At 42.0% G+C, this 20,315-nt stretch overlaps 4 protein-coding genes across 8 annotated transcripts in view; 3 read left to right on the plus strand and 1 right to left on the minus strand.

Annotated features, from left to right (window-relative positions):
* The window catches only part of LOC136448487 (leucine-rich repeat-containing protein 74B-like), a 29,540-nt gene extending 26,416 nt beyond the window's left edge, over positions 1 to 3,124 (plus strand). For both annotated transcript variants that reach the window (XM_066448065.1, XM_066448073.1), the window contains 2 exons: positions 481 to 566; positions 1,033 to 3,124. In XM_066448065.1, the coding sequence (XP_066304162.1) occupies positions 481 to 566; positions 1,033 to 1,138 (192 nt within the window). In that variant the 3' untranslated portion in view covers positions 1,139 to 3,124. The remainder of the gene's footprint in view (positions 1 to 480; positions 567 to 1,032) is intronic.
* A 1,714-nt stretch (positions 3,125 to 4,838) lies between these two features.
* On the plus strand, positions 4,839 to 11,004 carry LOC136448535 (solute carrier family 35 member G2-like). 4 transcript variants are annotated; one of them, XM_066448148.1, is made up of 5 exons: positions 4,839 to 5,289; positions 5,852 to 6,032; positions 8,060 to 8,308; positions 8,649 to 8,750; positions 9,368 to 11,004. In XM_066448148.1, exons 1-5 carry the CDS (start codon positions 5,246 to 5,248, stop codon positions 9,983 to 9,985), a joined length of 1,194 nt encoding a protein of 397 aa, XP_066304245.1. In that variant the 5' UTR covers positions 4,839 to 5,245; the 3' UTR covers positions 9,986 to 11,004. The 4 variants fall into 4 exon arrangements, 3 of the variants coding, with proteins under 3 accessions (XP_066304245.1, XP_066304254.1, XP_066304237.1); XM_066448157.1 differs by having other exon boundaries at positions 4,842 to 5,289; positions 5,916 to 6,032; XM_066448140.1 differs by lacking the exon at positions 4,839 to 5,289 and having other exon boundaries at positions 5,378 to 6,032.
* Positions 10,570 to 15,105, minus strand: LOC136448572 (glutathione S-transferase theta-1-like). The gene is made up of 5 exons (XM_066448191.1): positions 14,904 to 15,105; positions 13,839 to 13,926; positions 12,902 to 13,052; positions 12,395 to 12,553; positions 10,570 to 11,508 (listed from the first exon to the last, which is right to left on the minus strand). Exons 1-5 carry the CDS (start codon positions 15,010 to 15,012, stop codon positions 11,335 to 11,337), a joined length of 681 nt encoding a protein of 226 aa, XP_066304288.1. The 5' UTR covers positions 15,013 to 15,105; the 3' UTR covers positions 10,570 to 11,334.
* A 90-nt stretch (positions 15,106 to 15,195) lies between these two features.
* LOC136448522 (unconventional myosin-XIX-like) overlaps positions 15,196 to 20,315 on the plus strand; it is a 40,634-nt gene continuing 35,514 nt past the window's right edge. Inside the window, exons 1-5 of the mRNA XM_066448113.1 lie at positions 15,196 to 15,288; positions 15,532 to 15,585; positions 16,536 to 16,640; positions 17,752 to 17,857; positions 18,833 to 18,987. Coding sequence (XP_066304210.1) covers positions 15,220 to 15,288; positions 15,532 to 15,585; positions 16,536 to 16,640; positions 17,752 to 17,857; positions 18,833 to 18,987 — 489 coding nt within the window. The 5' untranslated portion in view covers positions 15,196 to 15,219. The remainder of the gene's footprint in view (positions 15,289 to 15,531; positions 15,586 to 16,535; positions 16,641 to 17,751; positions 17,858 to 18,832; positions 18,988 to 20,315) is intronic.

Here is a 20,315-nt window from a genome sequence, read left to right on the forward strand (position 1 = left end):
ATTTATGTCCGGGTGTGTTCACCTTTCCTAAAGGTACCTACATCTCAAATATGACATCTGCAGCTTTTACTGTAAAGGAAATACAACTTTTTGCATAAATTATGCAAATGATGTCCTCATTAGCATAATTTATCGTCAGGTGTATTCACCTTTCCTATAGGTACCTACATCTCAAATATAACATCCGTACATTGTAACATAAGGTACATATAATTTTCTGGAATACCATTAGTAGAGCTACCACCGCACATCTACTTGGTTTTTGGCAGAAGAAGAAGAAGAAGAAGAAAGAAGAAGAAGAAGAAGAAGAAGAAGAACAGGCAAGCAAAAACAGTATATCCCCCTTCCCACTGGAAGGGGAATATAATGAAAGCAAGGAGGTTATAGGGGGAATATATTAACTGCCTTGGCTAAAGGGAATCAGAATTAAAAAAAAATTCTGGTGTTATTTTATCTGGTGTTATTCCTCTCCTCCCACAGAACACAGGTATTGAGCTGGAGGATGAAGAACTGGATGTGCTGATTGATTACCTCGACAAGGACGGGGATGGAGACATTGACTATGAGTGAGTGTAGAAGAATAAGATTTCATGTCATACCCACAATTGATACCTCATGGTGACTATTTCTTCCTGCATTAATTTTAAGGCCGGGTAAAAATGCTTCGGGGTCCCGGTTGAGCCCAAAAATAGCCTGGCAGCCCGAAAGTGCAAAAAACACCCCGTCAACTACCCCATGAGGCCCCTTTTTCCAATTGGGACCTAAGCATAACCTTCATCAAAGAACAATTTTTTTGGTTTTAGCCTGGGTACCATTTACCCATGGGTTGATTGATGCTAGTCACCTACTTACACACAAGGAATTTGAAAGGTATCATGGCAGTGAGCATAAAGTAATCGGGATGGTAGAAGTGGGCATCTATAGTTATCGGGGAGGTAGTAGTAGTAGTAGTCCACTGTTTTCTGCTGCTGCAGTAGTAGAAATCGGGTGATCGGGGAGGTAGCAACTGCTAATTTTGTGTAATGTCCACAGAGAACTGGTGGAGGGAGCAGAGGAGTCTGCTCAGGAGACGGAGGATGAAGCAGGTGGTGGTGATGGAGGTGGGGATGAGGAGGATGATGAAGAAGATGCAGAGTGAGGAGGATGGAGGAGGCGGTGCTGATGAGAAAGGAGGGGATGAGGAGGATGATGAAGAGGATGCAGAGTGAGGAGGATGGAGGAGGCGGTGCAGATGAGAAAGGAGGGGATGAGGAGGATGATGAAGAAGATGCAGTGTGAGGAGGATGAAAGAGGCAGCGCTGATGAGGGAGGAGGGGATGAGGAGGATGATGATGAAGAAGATGCAGAGTGAGGAGGATGGAGGAGGCGGTGCTGATGAGAAAGGAGGGGATGAGGAGGAGGATGAAGAGGATGCAGAGTGAGGAGGATGGAGGAGGCGGTGTTAATGAGGGAGGAGGGGACGAGGAGGATGATGAAGAGGATGCAGAGTGAGGAGGATGAAGGAGGCGGTGCTGATGAGGGAGGAGGGGACGAGGAGGATGATGAAGAAGATGCAGAGTGAGGAGGATGAAGGAGGCGGTGCTGATGAGGGAGGAGGGGATGATGATGATGACGATGATGCAGAGTAAGGAGGATGAAGGAGGATAATGGTGATGAGGATGGAGGAGGCAGGATGCTGAAGATGCGGATGAGGAGAATGCAGACAGAATAAGAATGAGGAGATGAATGATGTAGGATCATGAGTAGGAGGATGCAGAGGGGGAGATGGAGGGTGGAAGGATATGACGGAGCCAGAGATTTGAGGCTGAATCATTGGGATATCCATTGCTTGTTTCATACAAAGATGTAACTGGCTTGAATTTCAGTATTATCACTTAGCTTTCATCTCCCTTTGTCTTGCCACTGATTGTGCATTTCAATCCTCACAATACAATATTGTCACTTTCAACTTTTACAGCAAAACTCAACAAAAAAGTTGTCAATGGTTTATCAATCATATTTCCATGAATGCTTTGTCAATTGTATTGTATTACATATCATTGGAAATCATGTTTATTGTCCTTTGCAGTAATGTTCTGTTTGTTATGATCGTACATTCTTGGGTTGAGCACCAGGGCTAATGTGTAAGTCTAGAAAAAAGTGCCAAAACTTTTCTTCATCATTTGTCTTTTGTTTTTTGACGACTTGGATTTTTGTTTGCGTTACTTATCCTTAAGTTTGTATTAAGCAGAACCATGGTTTTAAATCATGATTGTTTATTTCAAATAATTATCTAACAAAATAGCTATTACACAGAAAGTCAGTATTCCCAGGCAATGCACACTGCCTAATGTCAAAGGATATACCAAGCCATGTTTATGAACAGGATCAGGGTAAATATTGTTATTTTTTTAAAAGAATGATTATCTAACAAGGTAGCTATTCCATAGCCTTTACCAAGCTCCACAGGTCGCTAGAACAATAGTAGAAATTTGCCAAATAGAAAGATAACATGACAGTTTTCGACGTCGCAAACTGTACTCCCTGGCCAGCTAACTCCTCTGGCATGTTATCTGTCTATTTTGCAAATTTCTACTATTTTCCAGCAACCTGTGGAGCATGGCAAAGGCTAGCTATTCCACAAAAAGTCAGTATTTCCAGGCAAAGTCTGATGTCAAAGGATATACCAAGCCATTTTCTATCTTTTCAGTAGTCGTTATGCCCAAAGCAGATGTGAGGTTAGTGGACCAGTGGCTAGCTGTGAATAAACTGATCTGCTTGAAAATTTTATGAAATATTATTGAAGATGAAACAGATATGAAGTTATATATTTTGGGAAGGGCTATATACATATATTTTATAGGGAATACTTATCTCTCTCTATATATATATATATAATGTGTTGTACTATACATGAGATTCGAGTGTTGTTTAAAACATTTTTACTGATTAGAACTAGCTTTTGGTAGATTTTTGCATAGATCTACTGCAGTTTTGTTTCATTCGCTTTTTAGTTCTTGTGTAAAGAGGATTTTGCATCATTCTCCTTATGATTTATTGACACTAAAAGAAGTGAATGTGTTTGTTCTAGATTTATGTGAAGTTCCATATTGTCAGAGTACAAATAAAGACAAATATAAACTTGTCAGAATTTTGTTGTTTTCAACTACATGTATTACAATGCAAAGTGGTATCGTGTGGCGCAACGGCAGAGCGTTCGACTCAGAACCAAGAGGTCCCGAGTTCGAATCCTGTCATGTCACCGATCTTGTGCCCTTGGGAAAGGCACTTTACACGACTTTCCTCACTCCACCCAGGTGTAAATGGGTACCTGACTTCGTTGGGGAAGGTCGTATTGAGGTCACCTAGTGGCGCCGAATGGCAGCCGCCCAGACCCTTGCGACAGTTCCACAAAATGCAAGTGTAGAGAAGATATTATATAATTATATTGTGTATTGTGTGAAACCTGTAATATCCTGCATCAATTCAGCACTAATAGACTGCCATTGCGGGTAATTTCTGACTAATAAAAACCATTATCATTATTACTATTATAGGTGGAGCACAAATATGTTAATTACAACAGTGTAGTGCCAAAGTTGTAGGGAATATTTAGCATTTAGCAAATAAAATAAAATGTAAGTAAAGATGGGGAAAATGCGGTGTTAATGAAAGCTACGAGAGCCGTAGTGAATACGTAGTGCGTGTGTGTGTGTGTGTGTGTGTGTGTGTGTTACATGTGGAGAATATGTCTGCAAATTTCAATACAAGACTTCAAAGTATAAATGGAGAATAGCAATAAATCTATGCATTCGTAAATTAAACGTACAAGGTATTTCCGTGCCACCTATACGACATTTCCTACACAGAGCCGTGGCCCAAGCTGTCAGAGAATCTGAAAAAAATGGGCGATTCTTTGATTGGCTGACAGTTGGTGAGAGGCCACAAGCACAAACTTCAGCCCGGGTAATTATCAGAGCCGTCCCATGGTGTGTATATACATTCTCAGCCGAAATCCACAACGATAACAGGGATAAATCTTACAGCAACAAACTCCGAACTTACCGTCTGTTAAAGTCATTGTATAAAGAAGAAGAGTATTTATCCATTATCAACATCAAACACAGAGTGGCTACTACTAAACTCCGGGTTAGCTGTCACAGATTACATGTCGAAACAGGAAGGCACAACCGCACGCCTCTACAACATAGACTTTGCCAACATTGTAATTTAAATCGAGTAGAAGATGAGCAACATTTCGTCCTGGATTGTAAATTATACTATAGCGAAAGAAGTGTACTTTTTAACTTAATCAAAGAAAAATTCCCATATTTCGAACATCTTAATGCAACAGACAAATTCATATCTTTATTGCGCCTGGATAATCTTTGTATAAGAAATATTGTCTGTTCATACATTTACACATGTACAAAGAAGCGAGAAGAAGTCGACACTACTGGACTAGCTTAGTTGAATAACACGTTTGTCTACTCTATATGTTTACAGCTTGTATTGTTGTATTTATGTCCTTGTATGTTCCATGTGTTTAGTTAGACGACCTGTACCTAGCCCCTCGGGGCATGAATGCACAGTAAAGGTCTTTCATCCATTATCTGTGACCCTTATATAGACCGCGGGTGAAGTTTTGCGGGTGAGAATACCTGTAAGACCGGTTGAACATAGACCTTTGTTCTGCCGAACGAGCCGTTGACGCATATACGCAGATCGTCGACCATCTTGCAGTTTACAAGACAACACATTACGCCCCCAGTCGGCTGCGGGTAAGGGAAATGCATTATACTTGTGATACCTAACCGTCTAACGTGAAACTGCCGCCGTTCAATTTGTCTTGCACGTTCGAAGGGACATTCTGAAATCCCATTAATTTAATATGTTTCAGTTACGTTCTTGTTTTTACGCTGGCCCGCCCATCTCAAAGGCCTTGCTACATCTATAACTACATAGTATGAGGATTTTTGTCAAAGCATTGCTCAAAAACTGTGTAGTAAGTTAACTTGTTCGTAGATAGTAAATGTAATCGTATACCTTTGCATATGGCCATGGATCCAACATTAATATATTATATTGCTCTGTTTTGTTACAGTTTTATTGCTCAGTATTTACAGAAAGTATACAGATAATGTAGGGTAACTGGTGGCAAGCGACATGGTTGCAAGTGGAGTGACAAGTGGAGCAAGAGGCTATTCTAACTGCCACAGAATACAATCTATGGTTGTCCCTTTTTGACCTATTTTTTTTGGAAGCAATGACCACTTTTTTGGAAGCAGTGAACGATGCGTACCACTTCCTGTGAGTTATAGTTTGGGAAATTGTGATGAGTTTTTGTGGCTTCAGTTTAAAAAGCCCGTTTCTTTCCTGGTAGTTTTTAGAAGGGCAGTTTGAAAGATTCTTCCACCGCTTTTGACATACAGTACCTATAGCTAGTTACAAAATGTACACGGTGCCTGTACGGTGTCTTGGACGGATACGCGATTTGAAATCTGACTGATAATGCTAGGGTCACATTTCCAAGCCGGGGCCCGGCCGGACAGTTTGCCGGAACGAAAAGTACGACATAGAAGACAACAAAAGACATAAACGTAAAACTGGTTATTCATAAGCATGATCTGTGTATATTTCTTGATATGAATTTTTATTTTACGTTCCCGCAAATAGCCCGGCCGGGCCCCGGTATGGATATGTATAATGCTAGGGTCACATTTCCAACCCGGGGCCCGGCCGGGCAGCTTGTGGGAACGAAAACTATGACATAAAAGACAACAAAACACACAAAACTTTTGAAAAATTATTCCTTACAATACGTTATGTATATCCTTGATATGCGTCTTTTATTCTTTGTTTTCTCAAACAGCCCGACCGGGCCCCGGCTTGGAAATGTGACCGAAGCATTACACGGCATGTCGTTTCTACAACAGCAGAAAATGCCAGCAATGACATCGGGAATCGATGAGTCCGGGAAGTTGGACAAACTTTTTCAAGATCAAGATTCTGAAGATCCGGAGAAGGACATCGATAGCCGCCTTAGGTTCAAGGTAGGGCACGCATGGATGTCGGACGACTCGGTCCATTACCAACTCGGCCCATCTCTCTTGTCAACTCGGCCCCAAAACCTTAAAGTCAACAGTTTCAAGTTGTCTGACAAAAAGACGTGGCCTGTATTGAAATCATGTTGATTGCCTAAGCGCCGGCCGTATGGGTCCCCAAAAGCCTCAAATTAAGTCAACAGTTCGAAGTTGTCTGACAAAAAACGCGGTCTCTGTTAAAGTCATGTTGATTGCCTAAGCGCCGGCGGTATATGGAGCTCCAAAAACCTCAACAGTTCGAAGTTGTCTGACAATTACGCAAGGACACATTGTTACTACAAATGTACCGTTTAAGATTTGTGTATGTATATATGCAATACTACCTGGGACACGGCGGATAAACATTAAAAATTGCAGTCATGAGGTTGTGGTTTAGAAGGTGAGTGTTTTTTGTTTTATTTTGTGGAAATTTGGCGATTGGCCGACTTGACCTCGGCGATGGGCCGACTTGACCTCGGCGATGGGCCGAATTGACCCCGGCGATGGGCCGAATTGACCAGATTTGCGATGGGCCGAGTTGACCAGATTTGCGATGGGCCGAGTTGACCAGATTTGCGATGGTCCGAGTTGACCAGATTTGCGATGGGCCGAGTTGACCAGATTTGCGATGGGCCGAGTTGACCAGATTTGCGATGGGCCGAGTTGACCAGATTTGCGATGGGCGGAGTTGAAAATGGGCCGAGTTGTCCTGATACCAGGCACGCATGCGTAGTGTATGTACGTACGTAGCATCGCAGGAGCACAGCCTCCTTGAACTTGGGAGAATCGGCTGTGACCGTGACTTCCTGGGGTAAAGAGTTCCAGACTCTCACAGTTTGAGGATGAAATGAATATCTGTAACAGTCTTTGTGGAATGGTAGCGTCTTGTATGAATTTTGATTTGAGTGTCGCGATTGGCGCGGTGCAGGCCTCAGTAGTGTTATGAAATACAAAGGCAATTGTTGAGTAAGCATCTACATGCTAATCCCGTGAATATGTTACTCAGGTGGGTAAGTCACAGGATAATAAAGTTCTTTGTAAAGCCCCCGTCACAAATAAGAAATTCAGCTCGGCTGACGTGTTGGCGAGCTTCAAATGTACATTTTCCGCCGAAGTACGGCCAACGTCCTCTCCATCATGCTTAGGTCACATTCCCAAGCCGGGGCCCGGCCGGGGTGTCGGCGAAAACGAAAAATTAAAAAACGCATATCAAGAAAATACACAATTTGTAGTTAGGAGTAATTTTGAACGTTTTTTGTCTTTAGTTGTCTTTTATATCATATTTTTCGTTCCCGCAAGCTGCCCGACCGGGCCCCGGAATGGAAATGTGACCTAAGCATTACGCGGGCTTCGGGCGATTTTTAGAAATCAAAGTTGATCCAAATATTGGCCTTTTACCAGGTTAGTCGATTCTGACTTCGTCCATGTCCAAGAGATGGTACCATCCCATGGGGGATTTTTAGTTTTTAGTGTTCGACGGACGTCACCTGAGATTTTCATTGGAAAATGCGGTCGACACTCGGGCGATTTTGAAATTCGGCGAGCTTCGGGCGATCTACAAATTCGGCCGACGGTCGCATGAATTGTGACGCCGGCTTAACACAAGCAACTGTTTTATTCCACCCGATACATATTCAAGACCGACGTTTCGGCGACCGTCTGTCCCGACATACCTTCCTAGGGGCAATTCTGACTGGTTCTATTACGCGCACTGCAGCTAGGTGTCGCTGCTAACAAATGCGGTCCCAAACGTTAGTAGCGACATCTATAGCTGCAGCGCGTAATAGAACCGGTCACTGGCATTGGCCTGAGGAAGGTGATGGACGGTCGCCGAAACATCAGTCTTGAATAAAAGACTTTGGTGTATACAATTGCAAATAACTTTGTTTAATATTCACCTGCTAACTAAATTGTGCAATAATAAAGATTGTACCAGAAACAAGAAGCCATGCATAAGACTATCTGATCTCACAATAATCTGTTTTATTTTACCTCAGAATTATTGGGGCGTGGCCGCATGCCTGGCATACGGGCTTGCCAGTGGTTTGGTTCCTGCAACCTCACGGTATGTACAAGACCGAGGATACACAGCATATCAGATGAACTTCTTCAACGATCTACTACTTCTTTCAGCTATTCTGTGCGTCGCCGCCTATCACAGGACAAACCTTCTCACCACCAACTATAAACAAGTCTTCCGCTTGACTTTCAACGGAGTTGGTCGTTTCCTCGGAATCCTTTGCCAGGTTTGCCATTGATTTATTTCGAATGATTTTAGACCATTCAGTGATTGTATCTTTTGGGCTTTAACTTTGATGCGGCCATTTCGGTGTCCATGAGACCACGTTAATACTGCATATGTGAAGTGCTGTTTTAGAAATCGTGTTTTAATCAAGTATTATCGTTGAGATTTTTATAATAAAATCATAAAGTCTTGGTATGTCACCAAAGGCGATGTTTCTTTTACCGACCGTGTAAACAGCCTCGTAATTCAGCCTCCCCAGCGGCTGCCTGGAGGTTTGTAAGTCTGGCTGTTTTTGAATAAACCAGTCTACTACTACTATACTACTACTACTTCTACTACAGGTCTCTGCCTACAGGTACGCCCCTCCGGCCAACGCAGAAACCGTCATCAACCCAAGCTCAATAGTCTTCGTTGCGATCCTTTCCTGTATCTTTATTAAAGAGGTATGTCACAAATTTGCTTTTAGAAACAGACAAATATAGGGACCATGTACATGTACATAGACCAATAATGAAATGATAAAATGATGTCACATCAGCTCTGATTACAAAACATGCTTCATGGTGCTTCTCAATAAAGCCTGAATCTTTTTTATCATTTTTTATTCAAAGAAGAATCAAATAAATGAACAAAGACAAAGTGGCGGACAAAATCCCCCGAGCGTCGACCGTATTTTCCAATGAAAATCTCAGGTGACGTCCGTCGAACACTAAAAATCCCTCATGGACATGGACGAAGTCAGAATCGACTAACCTGGTAAAAGGCCTGGTAAGATATTTAGATCAACTTTGATTTCTAAAAATCGCCCGAAGCCCGCGTAATCGACAGGACGGTGGCCGTATTTCGGCCGAAAATGTACATTTGAAGCTCGCCAACACGTCGGCCGAGCTGAATTTCTTATTTGTGACGGGGGCTTTAAAGTACTATGATACGATCCTATATTCATTTACAGAGTCACTCATCGATATCGTAACGTTGGGCTTCTTTAATTTTCGTGCGCAAATGTCCTCTATTTCCCAACCTTGCCATGCAATAGCTAATTCCTGTTGTGTGATTTCAGATCCCAACACGTCCGACTATGTTTGGCAGTCTATGGTGCATCGCAGGTGTTGCACTACTTGGTTACAGCGGCATCAGCAACAAGGGGCCGTCAACGGTCGACTCTGACAACGTTAACGTCGCTCTGGGAATAGTGCTAGCCATCATTGCAGGATTGATTTTCGCCATGCTGACCGTTAACATCAAAATCCTTCTGGACTCCACCCCGAAAACGATGGTTATGACGTACACTTACAGCATAGCCACAGTTTCCGCAGGGGTAGCAACGCTTTTTACCAGCCAAACGTGGTATCTTGAATCGACAACTGCCGCAGTCTTGTTTGCAAACTGTGTAAGTCGTTGCGCAGGAATCTGCTTTCTTTACGCTGGCCTGAAGCTGGTTGAGGTAAATGCAGCATATGCCCTGTTTCAGACCAATGCATTTTCTGCCTATGCACTTCAATGGATTTTGCTGGGCTTTGCTCCGACTACCTTCGATGGATTCGGTCTGACATGTATATTGATAGGAACGTTTTCAGTTGTCGTATGGGAGGCGGTAGTCCGTAAAAAGAAAGAGAAACACGGTAAATTTATGAAACAGTTGGACTTCGATGTCACGCCTCCGAACAATAATACATGAACCGTGGAGTGTGATATTTGAATACGCTGTTTAAAACTTTACAATAATCGAAATTGGAAAATATTTTATACACAGCTTTCCCAAACAAGTTTTAGCCGGAGTACTTATCAACCTACATTTTACATTGTTTTGAGGGCAATTGCAACGAATTGACCGTATGTGATGCTTGCGAAGTTGTCAGGACACAGGTAAAGTTGAATTTGTATAATGTAAATACAGAATAGATTTGCATGTAAGATAGTAAGTTTTCTCTCTCTCTCTCTCTCTCTCTCTCTCTCTCTCTCTCTATATATATATATATATATAGGGTGTGTGTGTGTGTGAGTTTATGTGGAAATATGTGTGTGCATACATAAGACCACACACACAGATATATATGTATATATAGGGTGTGTGTGTGTATATGTGTAAATAAGTGTGTGTATACATAAGACCACACACATCAGACCACACACACACAGCGATCTCAATGTTACTGTCTGCAGCGGAGTAGCCTTGGCATACTTTTCACTCTATTTGCCGATTTCTACTATTTTCCCAGCGATCCGCGGGGGCCTGGTAGAGGCTAACAACATAGCACAGTATGAGTTGAAACACCAAACAATCAGTTGTATTACCTACGTCAGGTACTATACAATTCAGGTAACTTATAAGTTATCTGAAACTATCATATGATATAGCCAGATGATGTCGTCCATTGAGAAGCCCCCATGTGATATTGGTAATTTCATATGAATAATGAATCTCAAGTGGTCAGTTATTACAAAAACCGACTCATTCGACTTTGGCATTATGTCATGAGGAGAAGATGACTTACATTTGCATTTTGTAACATTTCATTTGGGAGTTATAGCAAATGACCAGGCCTTATGACACCATATACACCTGGGGGAGGGTCACTAACCCTTAATTATTCAGCAGCATGATATTTTACAACTGTGCTGCCACAGAATCTTATCAACTTTATACAGATACATATGACAGCAGCTATCTGCAATAAATTTATCATACAATTTCAAGGTTTCTCTATACATCAACTTTTTTCGCATGATGCTTGCAGTCATCAGGTTTACATTTTGAATATAATAGGCCACTTCACGGATTAAACTGCGCATAGTGTAATGGTGTGATGTTCAAAAACAGGAGAATAGTGTATATCTCAAGTCAAAGTCAAGGCCTTAATTTTTCTTAAAAGCGCTTGTTTGGCCCAAGGAGGTTATATAGACCTCCTTGTTTGGCCACATGGCTTCAATAAGGTCAAAGTGGAGGGATCACGGATTTAGCAGATTAAGACGTGTATGTTAATGCATTGATACACTTCTTGAACATAATTAGAAATTTGAAGCTCTCTAAAGCCTAGCCTGCTGCATCCTGGCCCTGTCCCTCATTTTGTAGATCATAGCGACGCTGTTGTCAAAATGGGGGTGTAGTTTCTCTCTGACGTGGTTCATCCAGGCGTTGAGTTTAGGTCTGCCTTTGGTGACGTCACGGCCCGAAGCCAGGCACTGGATCAGTTCATTGACCTGCCAATGGGAAGGGAGGACAGAGCATGCTGTTAGAGTTTCTAAAAGGTAAAGGTAGTCCCACAGCCTTTTTGGGGCCATAGGGGCAGTGGGTTGTTATTGGAAGGTGGAGCCCATCTCTCTCCTGCCACCGCTTTTTACCCAACTGAAGCCAGGTACCCATTTACACCTGGGTGATGTGAGGAAAGTCGTGTAAAGGGTATTGAAGTAAAAAAGTGAATTACGCTGAATTTTACAATCAACTTATACAGTAAAGCCGACGCAATAATAATAAAATGTACAAACAACGTTCAATAATGTCGACGTAGTTAACAGTTGATGAATCATAATATAGTTGCAAACGAACACAATTAAAAGCAGCGTTTCTATTCGAAATAATCAAAAGCAAGGTTACTGTCCAGCACGAATAACAGACTGAGTTCAGTTTTGTAGTTCGACAAGGATTTGAGTCAGTTGTAATAACATAATATAAACATTCTGCCTTAGACCATCCTCCCAGCAGACTCGTTATGTTCGTTACCTCCCATAGCGGCCCTGCCCTTCCGAGCCCCTGAACACGCTTCTGGCGACGTCACCACCAAACAGCTTTCAGCCAACCAGAGGGTTTGCTAAAGCTCATTTTGAGCAAAGCCGCAAAGGGCGCTGGTAAGCTATCAGCCAATCAGCTTACGTCTTACATCGCTACTTAATTATTCATGAGCAGCCAATGACTGTTTGTACCAAAAAAGGCTAGCTCTAAATTATCAATGAGCAACTGTCAGTGACGCCCCCAGAACCCAAAATCTCCGTTCAAAAGATCAGGGCTGAGACCGGGAGGGTTTGCTGAACATTTCCCGAGCGCGTTTCAGCGCTGATAAAGGAGGGTGCCTTAGACCAAAGTACTCACAGCCAGTAGGTCAGCAATAGTGATGCTGTCCCCACAGAGAAACAGTTGGTCCTTGAGAAACATGGTCTGGAGCATGTCCAGAGTATCGTCCAGCTGAGACACAGCCTTGTCTAGCGTAGCTTTGTCCACCGGCTTGCCTGAAATCTGGGGCAACATAGCCTGCACAGCACGGGCAACAGAAATAAAAAAAGACTAAATGTAGTTTTGACTCTGGGTGCAGCTGCCTAGATATTATCGTGGGCTATAGGGTGAAAGTACTATAATTGTACCCTACCATACAGAATATTCTTCACATTCAAGTATCAGAAAAAGCAATAAAAGCTTTGTTATACTCTGATGTACTACTTTTGATAGAATAAGTAGGGTTAGCAATTACGTTTTGCTGACATTCTACTTGATTTGATGTTGTGCACCCAAATTTCTTTCTGTGCGCCTAAATTTTAGGTTAGGGGCAACAGTATACCTATTCCCCTATTCTCAAAAATGAATTTTGGATGAAGGACTTACTTCTTTCCAGAACAGCCCTGCTGCGTTAAAGCGTGTGTTCATGTGCTGCCAAGCCATGTACTCATCCACGCGAGCCCTTTGCTGGAGGTCAGAGGGGTACCAGTGATCGGGGACGACGTATCTCATCGCCAGGTACTTCAGGATAGCAACACTTTATCAAAAAAGAGGTAAAAATGGTAACATAATATTACATGGACCAAGGAACCTCATTCCATGGACTGTATCAATTTCACTTTGTCTTCATATAAGAGGAATATGAGTTCTAACAAATATTACAAAGTGAAGTTTAGGCATGTACGTATTAAATGACTTTTCTCTGAAAGTTGAGACTATTTTGCAATTTCCACGCACTGGAACATGTCCTATCGGAAGTTTGTAGTCTGGACACTGATCGGCTTGTGCAAAATAAGGCAAGCTCATTGATATTCATAAAAGATATGGCTCAAAGGCTACTTTAAAGTCCAACTGGTTTGGCAGAGTATGGATAGCAAAGGTCGCTGGGTTGGAGAATGATAAGACATTGCATGGCAGGGCTCGAAATACTGAGTGCATGTGCACTTTGGTGCACCAAAAATTTGAGTTTTGCACCTAATTTTTGACTGGGTGCACTGGTGCACCTAGATATTTTTGTAGTCTAAGGTACTATTGTACACTAGAAAACAGAATACTCTTGAAATCTAAGTATTAGAAAAAGCAATATAACTTTTCTTGTACTTCGATATATTACTTGTTTAAAATTTTGTATTCAAAATTTAAAATTAAGTATTACAGAGGTACATGTAGTAGGGTTTGTAGATACCTTTTGCTGATATTCTACTTTATTTTATGTTGTGCACCCAAAATTCTTTCTGTGCACCAAAATGTTTAGGTCAGGTGCACCAATGTACCTATTCCCAAAAATGAATCTCGAGCCCTGCATGGGATTTGTGACAATCACCTTTCAGTGAGAATAAAGCCGTTGTCGTTGATGGCTGGAACTTTTCCCATGGGATTAATCTTCAGGAACCAGTCAGACTTGTGTTCTCCTGTGTTGGACAAGAAATCAAAAGTCAAGAACAAATTTCACAATCAACTCTTCCCAGAACTGATCTTATTTGACAAAATAAATTACTTCAATGGACTGTTGTATGGAAAACACATTGCATATATGATCAATACAAAAATTACTAAAGCAACTGGATATAAGTTTAGTAAATGGTCAGATGTTTCAGAAAGCATCTGCTTTCTTTCATGTCTTTCATACTAGTTTTGAGTTAAATACTTGTTTTCTGCTCAGTCGCTGCATCGGACGCTGTTTGAAATGTCTGACCATTTACAAAATTTATGCAGTTGCTTGAGTCACTTTTGCATTGAGTATCTTATTACCTGGATGTTTAATCTGCATCGACATAGCATGGAATATGATGCTGTACAAATAATTTCTTGAATGCGTCAAGTACGAGCTCAAGGTAACTACATGCAATTAATGAGGACAATTACACAATGTATGGTGTGTAGTAGTACTTAACACTTAAGATTCTGTTTTGAACAAAATGTACAATGTTGGACTTTGATCAACACTTGATAACCACTTCTCATAAATGAAGACATGAAAACTGTAGACATATATATGAGAAATATTATTTGTGTTTTGAATATATCAATAGTTGGTGAAGTTAATCTTCTTCTAAAACACGCAGTTATTCTGAGAAACGTACATTCATGGCTAAGTAGAAAACTTTGTAAATATAGGACGCTGGCAACGTGGCAGCATTGTTATTTATTGATTTGTTAGTCTATGCAACAAGACCCAGTTTTAAGTTACGGAATATTTAGCGTGTTAATCGTTCTTCTTTTGTTTCTTAAGGTCAATCTCGTCAAACTAAGAAAGCTTGGTCGCAGGTGTCGTTATAAAACTTTGACGAACTCAACACATGCAAGGACATCCAAGTGCAATTTTAGCTGGAGTTCAAAAGTTCAATTTCTCGCCCCTCCCCCCTTTTTCAGCTCCCTTTTTTCTCACCTTTTCTGATCGCTATCGGATGGTCTTTGTACACTATGTTGTTCGCCTTGAGAAACTGGAAGATTGCCCGCGAGGGCTGCGACATTATGTCGTAATAATACGTTAACATGACTGCAAAGTTCGAGACAGATATTTGCAGCCAGAAAAGAAAAACACACGGGCAAACTTCTGCTAAAGATGAAATCCGGGTCAAAGAGCAACGACCGCCAGGTCAACAGAAGACTGACCAATCGTAGGTGGTTTGAGAAATTGCAGCACATGATTGGTCATCTTCTAACCAACCATGACACGGTAAAGTTTTGAAACGAGATTCAATATGGCTGCCGTCCTGAGAGGTCGCAACGTTGCCGATACTCAAAATAATGCCAGAATACAAGGAAAATTGGTAACTTTACTCGTTTTTAACAGCACAGGGAAACCTAGAAAGTATTGTAGAGTATAAGCTGTGATATTTGTGTATTTCTTTGCCTTGTGGCAACTGGCGTTTGACATATTTGTGGGGGTGGGGTGGGAGGGGGGTGGCAAATTTCAGTCACAGGCCACATGATGTATCAACAGCAACGTTATACATTTGTATATCTTCCGTGTAAAAAATATTCTTGACGAAGATTTGTGTCTTACTCATCAGCATGACAATACATCCTTTGAAGAGTCTGCCGCTGCTCTGAAGAAATATGAAAAGGTAAGGTGTGGTGATTTTTCATAATCATAATTCATAATTGTCATAAAATATAACACAATTATCATGCAGTTTGTAGTAAATCATACTTTCAATCATACCACACAGTCTGGTCAACAACAAGAAGAGGAAAACAAAATGTACACTGAGATCTGGGTAAATTTGACAAGCAAACAGTATATTCTAAATTATATCATAATATATGACTGATTTTGATGGTTAAAATCATATATGAATTATGATTATAAAGACTTGTTATTTGTCATAATTCCATTCTACATGTAGGCTGCCCAATGGTAAAGTTATACCATTTGTCAATGGTTGTCAATGCACCTTCGGTGAATGCTTTTAAAGCCAGGTTTGACCGCCTTATGGAAAGCCATCCTGTAAAATACTTCAGAGCACTGGACCACCCACAGAAACCCACAGTGTCAGTCAGCTAAAGAAGAGGTGAAAAGGAGCGGTCTAAACTGGATGCAATCCTACCTGACCGAAGACTAGACTCTACTCTTCTCTATACCATGAACATGATGAATGTTGTGTGTATAGTTTTGTCCGAGGGGCAAAGTAGGGGGGGAGGAGGTCCCAGACTAAGGCGGGCAGGCCTCCAGCCTGGCACAGTATGACTCAACGGTGGGAGCCGTCACAACCGTGCCAGACAGGGCGTTCCACTGGGGGATGGTGCGAGGGAAGAACGAATTTTTGTACGTGTCGGTCAGTGTTTGAAATTTAAGATGTGCTGGGTGCGCCCCTGAGCTGGTTTAAATAGACTGTCAGCGTTTATATTGATATGATTATTAACAAGTTTGTAGGAATAGGTGAGGTGGGTGTTCCTCCTCCTTTCTGAGAGAAGGGGCCACTGCAGGTCATTGAGCATTTGTGTCACGCTGCTAGTCCACCGGTAGTCATTCAGACCATGAAATGTTCCATGTTTTCCTCCCCACCCTGTGCAGGGCCTGGATGTGTGGATACAGGATGAGACTCTAGTCTGGGTCCAGGCCACTGTCGTGGGCACCATGAAAGATGGCAGGATCATCGTCAGAGTTGGGCCAGGCCAGGTAAAGTATGATCAGTTCTAGCCGTGGCGACTAACGAAGGGTGTTTTGCTTGATATTACATTTACATATACTATCCCTTCTTAGTCGTGGGTCACTACATAGTTCCACTCCAGCTTGAGTGCATTCGGGCATTTTCCTTGGACGACGGGCCCAAAGCGTGTTCTCCCTGCACTTCCAACGCACTTACCTGTGTTTACGGGGGCTTTAGCAACGCCAAAAACCCCAACTTAACCCACAGCATGGCCAAACATGGCACAAATCAATAGAAAACAGCACCGGGCCGCCATTTTTGCTTCGAATGCAAGGAGAATGACGTAACGGAAACCACAAAGCCTGATTGGTACGTTTACTCAAATCAGGCTGCGTGGTTTCCGTTACGTCATTCTCCTTGCATTTGAAGCAAAAATGGCGGCCCGGTGCTGTTTTCTATTGATTTGTGCCTTGTTCACAATTCCAAGTACGCATGCTCAAGGTCTGAGGCGAAGGCCTCTTACTTAAAAACATTTCTTGTCATGACCATACTTTATAAAACATAAACATGTCCAGACTTCCTTCCAACACTAAGGTATACACAGACCAATGCCCGAAAATTTTATCCATGATTACCTTAGTGTTGGAAGAAAGTTTAGCATTGTATTAACTATTATGATAACTACCAACACAGATGAGCTTCCAATATGTCCAGACTTCATTGGTGATTTGCGTAACAATATCGGACATGTTTTGTTTATGTCTCAGTATCTTCACCTTTGAGAAGCTTAAGAGTAGGGCTTCCATGGCTGAATAGACCCCTTTCCAAATTCTGGCGCCATTTTGAATCTGCTCTCGCGAGAGTACAATCTGCCGCGAGTGCGTGTGGTCTGAGTACGGAGGCGGGAAGAAGCGGTAAGAGTACGGGAGCGGTAATGGTGTCCCCAAAAGAAAGCGGTGTCAAGTCATTTTCGCTTCTTCCAGCCTCCGTGCTCAGATCACGCGCGCTCGCGGCAGATTGTATTCTCGCGAGAGCAGATCCAAAATGGCGCCGGAGTTTGGAAAGGGATCTATTGGGCTCATGCGTTTTTGCCCTGTCACTCGATGATCGATGACCAACAAATGTCTGAATCCCTCCCAGGATTCTGTAGTGTGGGTGAAAGGAGACTACCCACAGATGTGTGGAGAGAACAACTTTGTGGACACAGAAGATCTCACCAGACTCAACCCACTAACAGAACCTGCAGGTAGGAGTTATTCCCAACCTTCAACATCAAGAATTCAACATTCTACAAACAGTCCTGATTTTGAAAAAAATGTTGTTATCCTTATTTCAGTGGTGGAATGATATAGGTTAATGACCTGCCCTGAGGTGTATATACGTTGTCAAAAAGCATGGCAGGGTCCTATAAGCAGGGCTCGAAATAGTGGGTGCATGTGCACCCAGTGCACCCAAAATTGGAGCTGTGCACCTAATTTTTGACTGTGGGTGCACTGGTGCACCTATATATTTTTGTAGCCTATAGGGTTAAGGTACTATTGTACACTAGTATACAGAATATTCTTGAAAAGTAAGTATAAAAAGCAGCATGATAACTTTTTGCTGTACTTTGTTTAATGTATTATTTGTTTGAAATTTTAAAGTTAGCTATAGAATTACAGATTGAAGTTCTTAAGAAAGGCAGCAGCGTTAAACTTTGTAATTATGTTCAGAACAACTTTATTTCTTTATTTTATCTGGTGCACCCAAAATTCTTTCTGTGCACCTAATTTTTTGAGTTGGGTGCACCAGTGCACCTATTCCCAAAGATGAATTTCGAGCCCTGTATAAGTATAAGCACCGAATGAACCGCTGAGTTCACGGCCATACCGGTATTTACAGGAACATTAGGCTGGGAACGCAGGAAGTTAACGGCTCAATCCCAACACGTACACCCACAAAATAAAATACCAATGACGCGCCTTATCTTATCTTGATTTTTTAAGCTTTGCGTTGTACTTGGCCTCAAGTAATTTGACGAAAATTAAGTCAACTTTTTCTTGACATTGTAATAAGAATTGCTTGTACAACAAGTATACGGCACTGAAATGTCGCCGTGATTTTAGCAGGTATAGTTTTTTCATTTCAAGCCTTGTTTTGGTGTGAAATTGCACAATACGTGAATAGAGAGTATAAACATAGTAAACTAAACTTTCCATCATATCACTTTGTTCCTCCGTAGTGTTACACTGCATCCACGAGCGGTACAAGCAGGGTGAATACTACACCACAGCAGGCATCACCCTGGTGGCTGTCAACCCTTTCAGTACCGTCCCCAGTCTCTACAGCCAGGCCAAGATACATCTCTACAGCTCTGCACAGCCACAGGATATAAAGGTGACTAGAGTTAACTTATCATGTTTAGTTTTACAAAAGGCTTGGTTGGTGATGATGTTGATATAAACATATAAAGAGTGTGTCAGCTGAGAAATTGCGTTGAGTGGTCGAGCGGTTAGGCTAGTCCATGCAAGGTCAAGAGGTCACGGGTTTGATTCCTTGCGTTAATGGCTGTTTGTAGAAAGGCATTTAAAAAACAACTTTCCTAACTCCACTGAGGTGTAAAAATGAGCCTGACTTTGGATTATTATTCTCCAAGCAGAGGTTTCGATGGGGAGGGGAGGGTTTAGTAGTGGTCGGGATTTAAGGGAGAGAGAGGTAAAATATCCCCGACACTCCTACCCCACTCGACCGAAACCTCTGCTTGGAGAATAAAGTTAAAATCCTCCCACACCATTATTGATGTATAGGGCGGTGCCCATCTCCGTTTCATCACGATGGTCTAAACACTAGCTGTTTGTTCTCAGAGCCTATTGTTCTGTACTCCACCCACCCGCTGGGCGACAGAGCCCACGCGGCAGCGGATAAAAATTATATAAATACCCCTCAGTTTAATGCTAGATCCGATGGTTACAATATAAAACAAAAATAAACAGTTAAAACTAATATCTATTGGCTTTAAGAATGTGTAGAGAGTAGGATATGACCAAGAAAAATTCCCGCGTCCCTGGACGCATTACGAGTCACCTCCGGTTAATAAACTTTGACCTTTAACACAGTCAACTTTCTTAGATATATGTATCAAACATCGATTGAAGCCTATATTAATTCAATGTTGGTCCTTGAATTCGGTCAGAATGGAATATTTTTGATGTCATTGCAATTTTAACTCATATGGACAATTTTGCGGTACGTTTTCTCCCATAGTTCCAAATCGCCGAATCCAGACGACATGCAAATAAGCCAAGATGGCGGCGATGGGCTGTTCTTTTGGGTGGTGGTGTTTTTAAAAAAAGTTTACTGTAAATTCTGAAGATATAGACCAATATATAAGTATTACCCTTATGTTATAGTTTCCACGCGGGGCTGAGAACATGTTGTCGAGTTATAATGAGTTCTGTCGGCCTGGATCACAGAGCCTTATTAGCGCCCCATTGTTTTCGATGCCGCTTTCATGCAAATCGCCCTTTTGTTACCTGCGCTTTGGGCGCGATTTTCAAGTTGTGAACTCGTCCAGCGTGTGTACTCAGTATTCTTGTCCCGCAAGTTACAGCTTAATTTTTTATCGCTCAGTGATTCATTTTTGGTTAGGTAACGATTGTGGAAGTTACCTCTGTAAAAAAGAAAGTGCCCGAACGCCCGGAACGGCGTTCGATCGGCGTTCCAGC

This window comes from Branchiostoma lanceolatum, chromosome 1 (genome assembly GCF_035083965.1).
Source record: "Branchiostoma lanceolatum isolate klBraLanc5 chromosome 1, klBraLanc5.hap2, whole genome shotgun sequence".
Lineage (NCBI taxonomy): Eukaryota > Metazoa > Chordata > Leptocardii > Amphioxiformes > Branchiostomatidae > Branchiostoma > Branchiostoma lanceolatum.